The sequence below is a fragment of the Xyrauchen texanus genome, chromosome 2 (assembly GCF_025860055.1).
Source record: "Xyrauchen texanus isolate HMW12.3.18 chromosome 2, RBS_HiC_50CHRs, whole genome shotgun sequence".
Classification (NCBI taxonomy): Eukaryota; Metazoa; Chordata; class Actinopteri; order Cypriniformes; family Catostomidae; genus Xyrauchen; species Xyrauchen texanus.
Genome location: NC_068277.1, coordinates 38,787,103 through 38,801,190, shown reverse-complemented (window position 1 = coordinate 38,801,190; position 14,088 = coordinate 38,787,103). Strand labels below are relative to the sequence as shown.

Below are 14,088 nucleotides of genomic sequence, written 5' to 3'. Positions count from 1 at the left end.
AGTTCACGGCAATTAATTTTCCAATTGAATCCGTCAATCAGTTCTTATATGGGGTTTCTAAGTACACGTTAATATACAACTGGGTCAGACAGGCAATTTTGGAGCGTTTCAGTTGCGTTGCGTCATAAACATACAGTTTTTAGGTCGCTGTGTAAAGTTAAGCTAAGTCTGATACTTGGAAAAACAAGTCTTGTGTTCCCTGCCTTCGATTTGTTCTCCATCAAGCTTACCGCATTAAATCGAAAGCCCTAAATAAAATATTTCCTTACCACTGCATACAACCTAACACCGCTATTCTAAGGCATTCATTTGAAAGCACTTTGTTCCATGAAGAGGATTTGTAGATTTCTTCAAAACATTGCCTCTAAACTGATTACCTGAGTGATGGATGACAGGATAAACAAAGAGGTAGAGACATGGATAGAAGCAGCAGATCAATGCAAGTAGAAAAACAAACAGTGAAAGTAAATACAGGAAAACAAGAAATAGTTGTAAAGAAAAGAACAACTGGGATATTCAGATACAGAAATCAGTTTAAGTCTATAAAAAGACTATTGACCCAAGAGACTTTGCCTGAGGAGATTTAATTTAGCTCTTTCTTCTTCCCCCAAGGACCCTTAATTACACTTGTTGGAGGCACCGGGGGTCAGAGGGATGGGGGCTGATGGGATGTTGGAGGATCTCTTCATGTATTATGGAGGAGTGAATCCCTTGAGATATAGATGTGTGTGTGTGTGAGAGAGAGAGAGAGAGAGAGAGAGAGAGAGAGAGAGAGAGAGAGAGAGAGAGAGAGAGAGAGAGGGCTGGGCATAATTGGGGAGAATATCTCTTGGCAATCCTCTTTCAGCAGTTCAAAAGATGTGTGAAAAACACATGAATTATAAATCCCATCTGCACAAGACATTTGTGAGGATGTGTGAGAGGGTGTGAGACACAAATGCATTTGAGAGGTGTGATTGGAAGTGCTGCGCTCTTTCCTGTGTGTGAATGTGGGTGTATTACTAGGACTAAATGCACAACAGTTCCCTGCCTATGCTCTGTGAGCCAACTTTTGTTATTTGTGGCGCACTTCAGATAAACTCATCAGAATGTATTTGTGCCTAGGGGTGGGTAAAAATATTGTTTTCCGATTAATCGCGAATTGAATTATCTCGATATCGATTCTTAAATCCCAAGATTGATCTTTCACTCAATGCGCAACCCTCTACTACAATGAGAGGAAATCACTAACGCATTTGCAACCAAATTTCACACTATTCAACTAGTGAATATATTTGGCAACTGACTGGTAAATGTTTACATTTATTTCACCATAAATTGTGTAGTTTAGTCGTGAAGTGTTCTGCAGCAAGATCCTTTCACAGCGTGTTGAGAGTAAAAGTCGTTCCGTGTAATGTGTGTCCAAGACGAGATCCAAGCAACACATTTGTCATTGAAGAATGTCACGTTTAATTCCCTTTCTGTTCTTTACAGTCAGTACAACTACCAAAAACAAAACAAAAAACATTTAGTTCTAATCATGCATTGCATAGATGCCACTTAAGTCCTCTCTAGCTAACATACGCTCATTTAAAGGCATTGTTTACAGAAATGCTGTTTTTGTTAAAGAGACAGTACCGGTTTTAGCATGTGTTAATGTTAATACATGTAAATAGTAAGAATTAGGCAATTTAACAATAAATATGTAACAAAAATAGATTCGAAATCGAATCGAGAGCTTGTGAATCGGAATCAAATTGAATCTGGAAATCTATATCAATACCCAGCCCTATTTGTGCCGCCTGTGTTTGTGCTCTCAAAACCGCACCATCAGCTTCACGGTAACTAGGAGTTTGCTCAAGAGACTCTGTAAAATGGTAACGTGTATAAATCAGGACAAAACCTCAATCAATAAAGAAAGCTTTACTAGTTCTTGTTTCTTTTAAAAGACTGGAAAAAATCACATTTATTAATATATACTGTGTGTATATATATATATATATATATATATATATATATATATATATATATATATATTTTGAAGCAGTGCTTAAAATTCTTTTTTACATAAACTTCACTAAACAACAAAAATGTAACAAGTTTTCAAATCAGGAAGTTGGCCTTCATGCTTTTGGTTGAATATGCAATTAAGTGGTTTGTGGTTACATTTGCAGATGCTGAGCTGATCACGCACAGCATACATTGGGCTACACAATCATTATTTCCTTAATGTTCAGATTGGGCTTGTCCATAGGCATAAGCAAATTAAGCATCATGAAACATTAATATGTTATTTATAAGTTATTTTGACAGGATGCAAATGTTTACTGGTGAGAGTGTTGTCAGAAATGGAACACTAAATGGTTAAAACAGGCAACACAAGTCAGAGCAAGCTACAGGCTGCTAGCAGAGAACTGCATGTCTAGTTGCTGACTTTACATTTCATTCTAGTTCAAAGCGAGTAGTCTTCCTACTTAATCAGACTGGCATAATTTACTTAATATCTCATGCAAAAAGAGTGTGGTTGATACGCAAGGAGAATATTCAAAGAACTTCAAAACAACACAGATCTGATCAGATCAGATCTGAGATCATTTAAACTTACATTAAACATACACCCTTTCCACACTGGTATTTTTGTATCTGCTTTGTTGTCTTTCTTTCTTACATACCATGATGGCCCAGATTCGATCCAATTTATGGGGACAAGATTTTTAGTTTTACAGAACCTTTATTTTTTAGACATTCAAGACCTCTCAACAGAGGAATGAAAGCACCAAACGGTTTTGAGGGAAAATATGAAGAATAATACAAATAAGAGCAGAGAAATGCATCCATTGTGAAAAATGGTTTCTACACATATAAATTAGTTTTTTTTTGTAACTGGTGGAATTGGATTGGTGTGTTTTAATTAGTATGTGACATATTTTCTTGTAGTGGTCGACCGATATGGGTTCTTTAAAGCCGATGCCGATATCCAGAGAGCAGGGTGGCCGATAGGCCGAAACAATGCCGATATATCACACAATTTAATGTAGTAAATAACAAACATTAAATTGCTAGACAAATATATACATATAAACTCTTATTTAGCACTATATTTACTTAATTTCACACAAAACTACTAAATTAAATTGTATTTTAAATGATAGGTAGCAGTTTATATCTATATATCTATTTAGACATCAAATTTGTGTAATTTATTTACACATGAAGAAATTGTTAATATATTAGGAAGAAGGAAATAACAGTACACACTGTAGTCCCGCAACCATGTCCACATTCGCATTTACTCAAAAAATATCTAATCAAACCAATTGTACATACAGTGCATATTGAATATGACATTTACTTATAGAACACATGACATGCTTTTACCTTGGGCTGCATCTGAAAACATAGGCAGCTGACTTTCTACCTTGTTGCCTAATCAGTTAATGCCTTAACTGACATCTGTTTTGAATGAATGGAACTCTTAAGGCATCCTGTTTTCATCCTACCGCCATATACATCCTTCGGAGGCAGCATTTTCCTGGTTTCGGGGACAGCCTTGAAGTTGAACTCATGGGGTACGGGTCAAGCGCAAGCAGCAATCACAGGACAGTTTAAAAGGCCTGGGTCGCTTGCTTGGATTGGACTGACTGTTGTGATGTGTGAACCAGAATAATCTTTTGATCCTGATCCTGAAGTTTTTTTAATTCTGGTTGATAGAATAAATGAGCGCTTGACGGGAAGAAAACGCTGAATTTTCGTGAGGTTCGTGAATGACATGTTTAAACGAGATATCTGCATATTTGCAAATGGTATATAATACAAGTTTTATTGATATTTGCCTTTTATCATTATAAACGTTACAGGGAACAGTAGAGGAGAGACTGTTAGCATACGTGCTTCAGAGGAAGATTTATGAGCACTCCACAGGATGCTGGATCTGCTGAATGTGTGTGAGGTTGGTTTATTACATCCGTTTAAATGAGACATGTGCATATTTGCAGACGGTATATATGATATTAGTTTTATTAATATTTGCCTTTTACTAATTAGACAAGACAGTTAAAAGTTAGAGGGAACTGTTGAGGAGAGAGAGGGAGAATGAAACATGCGAGCACTTTAACAAGATGAGCCCAAAAGTGCCTGCTGCACCGGTCTATTTTTGTAGTAACACAACGGCATGTCTCAGTCGCTTCACACATGTAAGCAGGCGATTCTCAGCACCCTCAAGAAACAGACCCGGCGCCAGACACAAATTCACGGACGGGCATTAAATTTTTTTCAGGGGGGCACAACTGAGATAAACCTAATTCCCTAATTGCATAATAACATTAAATGATATGACCGATTATGAATTGAATATGTATGATACAATGATAATGATCGATAGTAGCCTGTTACATAATGTACTGACGCTATTCAAATTCATAACTGACGCTAAAGATTTGTGCTGTTTAGGCTCGCGCAGCCTCTCGATGAAACAAATAGGCCTAACTGCAGCTCACACAAAGAAACTCAGTTAGCATACTGCGTAAAAATTCAAAATGTGTAAGTTAGTTTTTATATTTATAACATGAAGCAACACCATACAACCAAGTGCTGAATACCATCACGATTGAAAATGTAACACTGATTTCGACAGTTCAATAAACAAGTAATTCATATTAAGTCACTTACATTTTAGATGCAATAGTGACTTTTTGTTCTATTTTAAAACAAAGATCCCAGCAGAAACAGAACGCATCTCACAGTCAACTGCCTGCCACCTGTGGCCGTGCTTGAGGCTATGGCTTTGGCAAGTAACGTTAGATCAACTAGTATCGCTGGAATGGCTAGCTTCTGCAGTGTTGGGAGTTGGATCGACCTCTTGTGAACTGCTACACCCTGGGTCTTCTCCCCTTACCTCGCTGCTCTCTTGTGCCAACTTTGGTGGTCTTTGATTAAAGAAACGCCGTATATCCATGGTAACTGTCACACGAAATAGCTCAGCATAGTTGTTTAAAAAAAAAATAACAGCTATCGTTATTAAGCACTACTATGCTTAGTACACAAACAAATATTCCCGCGCTCACTATCGACAAACCAATCAAATCCATTTAAAAATATTATTTTTTAAATCAGACCAAACACATTTTTATTTTTATTCAGGAGTTTATTCATCATGTATATACAAAACGACAACTTACCAACTTGTAACGAAAGTTACAGTAGCCTATTGATAAAAAAATATAAATAAAAGTGCAAACAAGCAAGGACTGGTGGTTGGTCGACTCCCGTGGGACTACTAACATTTACGACTAGATTTGATGGTCAAGTGCGGGCGCGGGCGGTAATGGGTTGCGGGAGAATACAACGATTCGTGGGACTCCCTATCTAAATAAAACATCCAAAAACAAATAAATTGTTATTCATCTATTGCACAAAAGCAATAAGAACATCTAAACAAAATAACGATTTACAGATCGAAAGCATAAGTAGATGTTCTCATTAGCCTATAACGTGTTTTTGCAGCGTTGTGCAATGTAGCCAATCACAGACATATGTGTTGATTTATAAAACGCAATGGCCAATCAGATGCATTTCAGACAAAATCCACTCACCGCTCAAAACGTTGGAGTTTTTGTTCAGTGCTGAATTCTGCATGCTGCATAATAAAAGAGCTTTGTGAGATCGCGATTAAATGAGATGTGAGACGTGACGTAGAGTTGATGAAGGGAGACAGGATCGTCCAGGGCGGGCACTAGTGACTCACAGGGCGGGCCAGGCCCCCCAATGCCCACTCATGGCGCCAGGACTGTCAAGAAACAAATCAGCCAAACAGGAAAATTTTGAACATGTATATATATATATATATATTAGCCTATTTTCAAGATTTAAGCATTTTAATTTCATAATAAAATTCCATTAAACTGAATTGTTACGTTCAAAAACGTAAGAATTTTTTTAATATTTAGGTTTTTTATTTTATTAGTAACACTTAACAATAAGTTTTAATTTGTTAACATTAGTTAAGATGTACTTATATCCTTTTACAGCATTTTTTATCTTGGTTAATTTCAACATATAGAAATACATTTTTAAAATCAAAAGTTGCATATTTTAATGCTCTTTACAACTAACATGAACTGACAATTATTTTTTTTTTAAATAGCATTAACAAAGATTAATAAATGCATTGTTAGTACCTAATATATTAACTAATTGTAACAAATGGAACCTTATTGTAAAGTGTTACATTTGTTCAATTAAATATTATTCAGTTAAATTTCATGTAATTTTGTTATGAAACTGAAATATATAAATTGTAAAATTACTTTTTTGTGTGTTCTTTTAACCCTGATGAAGGTCTATAAATAAAATGATCCCATCAAGTGGATTAATCTTGTTAATTTTACTTTGCTATTTCCAGGAACTTGTGCTCTTTATAAAGTTGCACCAGATCATCTACTTCTTATAGCTCAACATTAATCAATATTGCAAAGAATGTTTCTGCCATGTTTTTAAAGCTTTTCTGTACCATACACCTTTAAGCCACTGTCTTGCTAAACAAATGACAGGATTTTTCATTTAAAATACTGATCATGCCCAATTTTAACCAGACAAGTAAGAAGCCTCATGTCCTGTGCTGTGACTTAAATCTGCTATTTAATTTGATTTATCTGCTCCTTGTGTCTTTGAATGAAACCCACTTCATCATAATTTCAGTGCATAATTTATGAGCTGAGCAACAACAATTAAATCATCAACAAAAGGCTTTAAATAATTTACTGAGTGTCATAAAGAAATACTGCTTAATGATGGACCAGTCTTTGAAGTCTGATATTCACTGGCCAAATGAATATCATGAATAAATTAACAGAAGAATTAACTTATAAGTAAAATTCTTCTTTTTTTAGAAGAGCCATTTGTTTCATATAAACATTTTTACTGTATAAGATGCATTGAGTGGAATGGCCATTTTCACCAACTGTTCTGGACAAGCACCAAACATAGGCCACTCATGTGCGTCTTTTTTTATAAGACAGATACAACACCCAAAGGAAGGTGACTCTTAGTGGATAATTAATATGATATCCTTATGAGGCAAAGGGTGAAGGTGCAAATAATTAAACAAAAATGGCCATGAAGATGTTTGAAGTACAGTTAAGATTTGACTGTAGGAGGAAGCAGTGCACTGTAATTTTGCCTTCATGCAATCAAGAAATATCCAGATGGTTGCTCCCTGCCACTGAGATACCCTACCAGCCTAAACACATGTCTAGTATAGTCTTGTGCTATTTCCTTTAAGACATAAACAACCATACACTCCCTCCATCTCCTCTAGTGTACATTTCTATGGTTTGCCTTCTTTGCCGGCCCTAACATTTGGTGCATTTCTGGAAAGTAATGCTGAGGCACTAGCTGTGAAAAAGACAGTGTTTAGCATTCCGCCTGGTCATTTGGCAGCTGTGCAACTGATACATGCTGAGGCCCCAATGTAAAATTAATGCCACCCTCATATCAACCTCAGACAGACAGTCTAATGAGAGCATTGGAACAAACATGCCATCAATTATTCCATATAAGGCACTTTATTTTTAGCTCCATCTCCTTTTCACAATCCAGTGACCTCAGTCTTTAAACCTAGTTATAAAAAATAATCTAAAACAACAGCAATGCTTCTATCACAATAGAATATCCATTAAGCCTGAATTTGCGTAACCCAGAAAGGTTTATATAGCCACAAACAACAACAATGCTAAACAAACAAAGGACCTGGTTGGCAGTCATTACACGGTCAGGGTTGGCTGCTAATAAGTGGGAAGTGTGACGCAATTAGCACATAGTCCAAAAAAGCCCTCAGCAATCCTAATTAAGTAACTAAGTTCACAGCAAAGGCGCTGGGTGCGCAGGTTGTGCTGGGTGCCCTGCCCCCCCCACCCCCAAAATAAGTAGACACCAAAACAAGAGATCTCTCTCTCTCTCTCTCTCTCTCTCTCTCTCTCTCTCTCTCTCTTATATATATATATATATATATATATATATATATCACTCTCTTAAGACCCAGATATACTTCATACGAAATCGAAGAACGAATGGGTATGATGTAATTTAGAACAAAATCTGGCCAAACAGATGGTATTTTTGTATTTAACTAAGTGGTTTGGAACAGCTCGCCTGGGCGAACTTTTAGGAAAACTTCTAACCGGCTGCTAAACACATTCTTGCTGCTAATAGTCCACGTCATCGGTAGATGTGACCTGAAGCTCCACTTACTACTTCGCTTACTTTTTTCAGTCAGTATTCAACGTGAACACATTGGTGTGCAAGACTATGTCAATCTATTTTTTTGTTTTGTTTAATTAGTCTATAAAAGGAATAAAATCTACTCAAATACTTTCATCTGCCCAAAGTAAGATATGCAACTCTCTAATCATCATTCTTTTGTCTGTATTCTGCACATTAACACTCTTTTATACAACCATCTTTGCAGTTGAAACAGTGTCATCATGAATTACAATAAGAGTGTAAATGGTGCATATTATGGCCATGTGTTAGCACATTAGCATCATGAATTCATAATCTTTAAACAAGACCAATTAAACATTTTCTACTGCATATATTACTTTAAATCATCATAGAGTGGTAAAAACGTCTAGGTTACTATTGTAACCTCTGTTCCCTGATGGAGGGAACGAGACCTTGTGTCGAAGAAGCGACACTAGGGGTCTCTCTTGAGAGCCTCGCATATCTCTGAACTTGAGAAAAGGCCAATGAGAAATTTGCATGTCCCGCCCCCGGACATACGGGTATAAAGAGAGGGAAATGCGTCTGTCCGTTCAGGTTTTTGCCCTGAGGAGTCGAGAATGAGGTTCGGCCATAACAGTGGCTCGGTTCAGTGTCGTGGCCGGAAGGACACAACGTCTCGTTCCCTCCATCAGGGAACAGAAGAGTGGCAAACTACATCACATGGGTTTTCAGGCCACATGTGGAAATGGCGTGGTGGTAGATCCTACCTGCTGCGAGGGAGACGTTGCTACAACATGGCAACCAGGGGACAGCGGGGACTGCCAAAGGGAGTTGCGGGTCCACTCGTAAGGGGACCGTACCGTGGAAAATACACACAGGGGTATTAATCCACTTAGTGGCCCATCCTGTGGAGCACCTATTCCAGTACAAAGTATTCGCAGTACCCATAGTGGGTCTGGTCGGGGAATTCCTCCGCTGAATTCGCAGACCAGAGAGCTAGGGAAGAGTCATCCAGGGAGCCGAGTTAGTGGGGTCTCCTGGGATAAGAGCGCACTTGATCACCTCAGTGGAGGGGACAGGCACTAGATGCAAGCGGTACACCCGGTCAGTTGTTTCCGCGTTACCGAGTTCTACTGGCTCGGGCCTGATAGAACACGGGATGAAACCAACTCAACCCTGAGATTGTAAAATCTAGTAAAGGTATTGGGTGTTGCCCAAGGGAGATGCTGTTTGCCAGTGCCCACGAGGATGCCACAATTCTCGTCAAGTGTGCTCGAACCCTCAAGGGGGTGGTCAGACGTGGAGGTTCCAGAGGTCTGGGCGCGGATGCCAGATGCCTTAGGGTGCCCTGTCCCTAAGAAAGAAGGTCCTTCCTCAGGGGAATTCGCCAGGGAGGGGATGTCGCGAGGAGCACGAGATCCGAGAACCAAGTCTGAGTGGGCCAGTAGGGGGCCACCAGAATGACTTGTTCCTCGTCCTCTGGCTGTGTTCTGCCTACATACGCAGCAATCTTCTATAGTAGCATCTGAACTGAAATAAAGCCACATAAAGGCCCCAGTGTACTTCCGGAGAAGTTCTTCTGCACTTTTCGTTTAGGGGTATAAGGAAGTCCTGAACAACCATGCAACTGTATACTGTTTGCGAACATTCAGACCCCTGCCACACTGCTGTGGGAGGTGTTTAATGGAGCATTTAAATATGAGGATGCTACATGTAAAACCACAACTAATGTGACATTAAAATGTGTTATCAATGACCTCGTGCCTCATAATACAAGTTCCTCCAGGGGAGGACCTTTTATTATGACGTTATGAAATTTGCATAAAATAAATCAATAACTTGGCTTAAATTGTCAGGGGTATCTCAAGAAAACATTATTTGAATTTCAAATTGACTATTGTTATCTTAGAATCCACCTAGAGGGAATTCTACACCCCCACCCCACCATCAAATTACCCATCATTTAGACAAAAGTGCTTCTATTGTGACTGAACTCATTTTATTTTCAAGTCAGTTGTGTAGCCAGTACACAATTCTGTCCAAGCAGGAAAAGATCTTTTCACTTACCTCCATAGGGAACTCTCAAGAACTTTGTTGGAATCTGCATGGTAATACTTAGTGAGAATGAGGATGACCTATGAAGAAAAAATGAAAAGTTTAATTTTAGTTTTATGAGACACTGCTGCATGTATCTAATTCCACAGACTAACACAGCAGCACAATGTGTTTGTGGTATTAGGAAAAGCACAAGTTATTACAAAAATATCTAATTTAGGTTTAATTTAGGCTAAATGCACAGATCTGATCTTTTGACCTGCCTGTTTACATTCACTTAAGTCCTAAACGACATGCATTTAAATGCTAAGCCGCACTAGGCTGTTAGTCAGTACTATCTAGCAATGTTAGAACAACAAACATGGCAATATTTTACTTGCAATTTTTTTCTAGGAAATATTGATAAACAAGAAGAAAACCATTCATTCTTCAAAGACAGCTCCCTCCACGATTTATACGTAAGAATTATCAAGCATGCATTCCTAACCTTATCCGAGTAATTTCATAACAAATCTCATCTGTCACATGACTGTGATCACATTTATTTGCACAACACAGTTTAATGTAACAATTATTTTTATTCCATAAAGAAGTTTACATTTCCTTCAGGAAATTCTGGAGAGGTTCACATTTTATTAAACTGCATTTCGCTAAATCTGCACATGCAATTCAACCAAATAAATATCACTTATGTCCTCTACATTAAGTTAAAATGTGTGTGCACAAAATCTGCCTCAAGTGTATCGTAAAGCTTTCTGATAAACATACGGGGCTCTCACCTGTTTTATGCTTTTATACTTATATTTATTTTAAATGTTTTTAGTCTGATTATTGTCTCCTCGCTGTAAAATGAGTGCATGACATTTCACACTTGATTGACATCTTCTACCTCCAGAATAACGTTGTTATATATGTACAGACATAAATTACAATTATGTTTCAGTGGACAGTAATGTCAGAAATATAAGGAGAATTGGATACAAGTGTTTAGGCGAAGGTCATATGTCCAGATATCAGATAAAATATATGTCTGATTTAAAACAACATTTGGAAGTGGCTCATATTGGATCCGCAAAAATACAATCTTATGCTTTTTTATGTTTATGTGCAACAATATCCAATCCGTGTCAGATGTGATAAATACTGCATTATATTGGTTGCTTTCTGTATGCTACAACTGGAATGTTGTATGTGGAACACTGAAAAAATGGCAATTGTAACCTGCAATTGTTACCTCAAGGATACATTTCTAATTTATCTAAACATTAAAACTACATTTGATTTGTGTAACCAAATTTAGTCAGATTCAAAAACATTTTAGAATGAAATAAAACCAGTTAATGTAAATGTTACCAAAAAAAAAGCAAGTTTTTAGGTTACCTGCCAAAGCATTTTAGCAAGAGCAAAGCTAAAAACCTTAAAAAATGCTTATGTCAGTAACTGCTTAAGCCAATACAATACAGATGAAGAATACTGCACCACCACCACATGATTGTTTCTGCAATGTGATTCTACAGCCTGTTTAAAGAAGCATTTTGACTAAAAACTAAAAGTTTTTTAATCCTATAGTATTATCTTACTGTTTATGTAATGGGCTTTGCATGGCTTTCTCTTTTGTGCAATAGGGTAGGGTACCACTGATAAAGAAAACGTAGCAACAACACAAGTAGAAGACATAACCCGTACACATATGAACAAAAAATATTCCTTGCTTTGGTCTGTCTGTCTGAGGTATAAAAGGCAGGGTGAGGTGTATCCCTTAAGGTATTTCCTATATTTTATTCATGTTAGTAGGACACCTGAGTCTGAAGTAACAAATCAGTAGTGTGTGAGTGCAGGGGGATGACTTGTGTATGCATGAGTCCTTCATCTTTTTCCACAGCTTCTGTGGGTCTCTGACAGCAAAGCCCACTGGAAAAGCATTGCCATAAAAAAAGGTCAGATAGTTTCAGGGACTCGCAGAGTGATTGACAGGCCGGTATTGGAATGCGGAAGTAAGTGAGTGGACTGGGCCAGCTTCGGTGCTCTGCTCTAGGGATTGGCAGACAGGCATTGCCCCAGGCTTGCCCTCCCTTTGTAGAAGTGACAGAAGTGCTAAAGGTCAGAAGGGTTTGAGCCAAAAAGCAGAGGCTTTTTAACAGTATCGAGGTTGGTCATGAACAAATAAATATTTTAAGCTTCTACAATGAGTCATCGCAAAACTCAATTTGAACTGCTATACCCAAAGTGGGTCTATTAAAAATAAATTGATTCCAGCTATAGGTTGATGTGCTTTCAAAGGTCCTTTTTTATTCAAGCCAGAATAATTTATTAGCCATTGCTCTCCAGGATTCAGTAAGGAATGCACTTTAATTATAACAAAAAAAATATATAAAAATTACAATTTGACAATTATTTTTTTATATGGCAAAGAGATTGCTCTCACACATTTTTTTGTATAGTTCAGCTTCTCTAAACATTGTGTAATATAAGTTACAGAGAGAGATTCATATCCACAAGTTTCTTGGACAACCAATGTGCACCATCAGGATGACTCCTACTGACAAATAAAGTAACATTTTAGGTCACATTAAATGTGTGCTGTTGTTAAAAAATATTTCCATTTTTTTTAGAAGAACAGCACCCTGCACCCTATGTTGTACACATCATGCCAAAGAAAGGAGTTATAGTCTACAAAGACAAATATCCTATCAATATGTCATACCCACATTCACAAGTGTTGGCATGACTAAACTATAATAATCAGCTGTGCTTATTAGTGAATAACAGTCAGCATGCACAAAACACTCTAAGAATATGCATCTCTCAATTAATTTGATAAATGTGTCTCATTAAAACCATCGCCACTAAAAATATACATTTTAGTAGTCAACCCCACTAATCAAATAGTCAGTTGTTTGATTAGTCGATTAGTCAACCACCCTGGTACAACTGTGACACGGTTTTCAGTTTTTAAGGAAATTAACATTCAGTACGAATGGCTTCCTTATTAGCTCTGCATATTAAGCTGGGGTAGGAGAGAGTATTGTACAATAGCGCTTAAAAAGTTACACGATTATGCTTTAATTTTGACTAATCATTATCATAACTGTGTGTGCTTCTTGAGTTTTCCACATCTCATTCAGGCTTCTTTGCTTTCTTTCTCCCTCCATCTCTGTCTCTATCTTTCCTAACATTGTCCATCATCAACTTCCATCATTAAAACACATATCTGAAAAGCATCTCAAGCCCCCAAACATCCTCTTGGCTTTTCATGCAATAATTTGTCAGCAACATAACTATTTAGCAGATGTGATCTGTAACTTATTTGAGGAATCTGTCTCTTACTCTGGGAATACTGAAAAAAATAAGAGTTACTGCAAACACAGCTGTATTTAGAAGATCTATTATCTTCACATATGTTTTCTCCCCCATTCACCCAACATACTGAAAACCATTGAATTTGTGCTTTTCCAATACAGAAACCACACACTGAAGAAACCAGCAATTGTTAACTCAAGGATGTAGTTCTACTTAATCTAAGCTGATAAAAATTACTTTCGTTTGTGTAACCTAATTTGTCAAGTTGATTAAGTCAACTTATATAACAGTGTTAATTAAAATTTTAACACTTGGGAGGAACATGGACACCATGAAAGGTTCGGACGTGTGAACGGTGAGCTCTGTGCACTTTGCTAGTTTTAATACTATTAATGTCATAAACCTGTGAGATTCGATGCACTATGTTCCATATATGTAAAAAATTCAAAATCTCCATTTATCTGAAAATAAATGTTTATATGGAGACAAACTTGTCCTCAGTATACTCTGTGGGCGTGGTTTGGGAGGCACTTA

At 37.4% G+C, this 14,088-nt stretch overlaps 1 protein-coding gene across 9 annotated transcripts in view; it reads right to left on the bottom strand.

Moving 5' to 3' along the window:
* Window positions 1–14,088, bottom strand: part of LOC127657924 (VPS10 domain-containing receptor SorCS2-like) — a 221,697-nt gene that overhangs the window by 143,395 nt on the left and 64,214 nt on the right. For all 9 annotated transcript variants that reach the window (XM_052146921.1, XM_052146930.1, XM_052146966.1 and 6 more), the window contains exon 2: window positions 10,267–10,334. In XM_052146921.1, coding sequence (XP_052002881.1) covers window positions 10,267–10,334 — 68 coding nt within the window. The remainder of the gene's footprint in view (window positions 1–10,266; window positions 10,335–14,088) is intronic.